The sequence below is a fragment of the Artibeus jamaicensis genome, unplaced genomic scaffold, assembly GCF_021234435.1.
Source record: "Artibeus jamaicensis isolate MK-2021 breed Jamaican fruit bat unplaced genomic scaffold, CSHL_Jam_final contig_887, whole genome shotgun sequence".
Taxonomy (NCBI): Eukaryota; Metazoa; Chordata; class Mammalia; order Chiroptera; family Phyllostomidae; genus Artibeus; species Artibeus jamaicensis.
The window spans coordinates 1,119,968-1,121,477 of NW_026522003.1; the positions used below are offsets into that span (position 1 = coordinate 1,119,968).

A 1,510-nucleotide genomic window follows, 5' to 3' on the forward strand; every position below is an offset into this window, starting at 1 on the left:
AATGGGAGGAAGAAGGAAGGCTGGGGATAGGGTGGAAATAGCAGAAAAGAGGGTGGCAATTAGAAAGGGTCTAGCACCTAGCACAGCGTCTGGCACACAGCAGGCACACAGTAAGGCTTTGCTGAAAGAAGGACTTGGCACTGAGAAGGGGGCTGGACCAATCTATTGGGTGTCAATAGGAACGCGCTGGGCAGAACCATCAATAGTTCTGGGAGGCAGAAAGAAGAGATGGACTTGGAACAAATGCAACCAGCCACCCACTAGGGCTGGAGCCAGACGCTGTGATGCTGCTTACACCACACCCTCCACCCACTGCCTGCACTAGGTCCCCCAAGTCCCGCCACTTCTTACAAAGCCTCAGTCTCTGTGGAGAGTCCCGAGGCTCCTGACGCCAGTCCTACAGAGAGTCCCCCACCTTCGCCAGCTCTGAGGGGGTGGCAGGTTCAGGATGGGCCTGGCTGGCCTCCTCCTCCTCTTGTTCCTCCAGCTCCGGAAGCTTCTGCAGTTCTGAGTACAGCACGCAGGCATCGTTGCGTGACACGCACTCCCACCCACTCTCTCGCACGTGAAAGAGGTCCACAGAACCCCCAGAATAGGCGTCACGGTGAGTGGCATGGGCCACGGCGCAGCGAGCCAGGGTGTAGGCCTCCTGAGTGGTCATGTCGTAGCGGTAGCTGCGGTCTAACACGCCATAGGCGTAAGGAGACCCAGAGCCCACGGAGAAGATGTCCCCCTGCAGGCGGGTGCCATCGCTGTAGACATAGAAGAGGGCGGGGCCCGAGCGATCCCAGCCACACAGGGCAGTAGCCACACACAGATCCAGCCCCCGATAGCGGGACATCATGGCTGACAACAGTTTGGCGGCACTGGCCACACTGGGCAGCTGGCCCTCCCTCAGCGCCCGCAGCCGCAGCTCCCGCTGTAAAACCCGGTACCATGTGGCACAGTCAGCGGAGGTGCCAGAGGTGGTGCCCAGGAGGTGCTGGTGAACAGGGATGATCTTGCGTGAGGCTGGACAGTCCACGTAGTTGCCGCAGGAGGACCGGGTGTCAGCCGCAGCAATGACTCCGTGACGGAAGCGGAAGGCCAGGGTGGTGGTGCCATGAGCCAGCCTGGGGCCCTGGGTCTGCAAGAAGGTTGGAGGATCACAGCCCCGGGGCACGGCCCAGCCACCAGCCTGAGACAGGTGAGGTGATAGCTCCTGGATGTCAGGGGCCTGCCACTTGCATACGTCCTGCAGAGCCATCCCTGGGACTGAGTGAAGCTTAGAAGTAGCAAGACAAGGATTTGTGAGCTGGGTCAAGTAAGGGAAAACGGACGCTAAGGAAAAGCTTGGCTGCAGCCAGAATTGGCAAGGAAGGCATGTGACTTGTGGCTTCACTTCTCCCTAACTCCAAATTAGGCTTGGGGTCTGGCTGTTGGAGCAGCCCCCTCCTCCTCAGAGGACCACTGAGGGGAGACAAGATGAGTCTCCAGCACTGGGAAGACGCTACCCCTGACACATCTGAGC

General features: G+C 59.7%; 1 protein-coding gene across 1 annotated transcript; it reads right to left on the reverse strand.

Moving 5' to 3' along the window:
• Window positions 1-347: 347 nt before the first annotated feature.
• PSMB11 (proteasome subunit beta 11) lies at window positions 348-1,246 on the reverse strand. The gene is given in 2 exon segments (XM_037129338.2): window positions 348-430; window positions 433-1,246. Coding segments are annotated over 2 exon segments (897 nt in total).
• Between the last annotated feature and the right edge of the window lie 264 nt (window positions 1,247-1,510).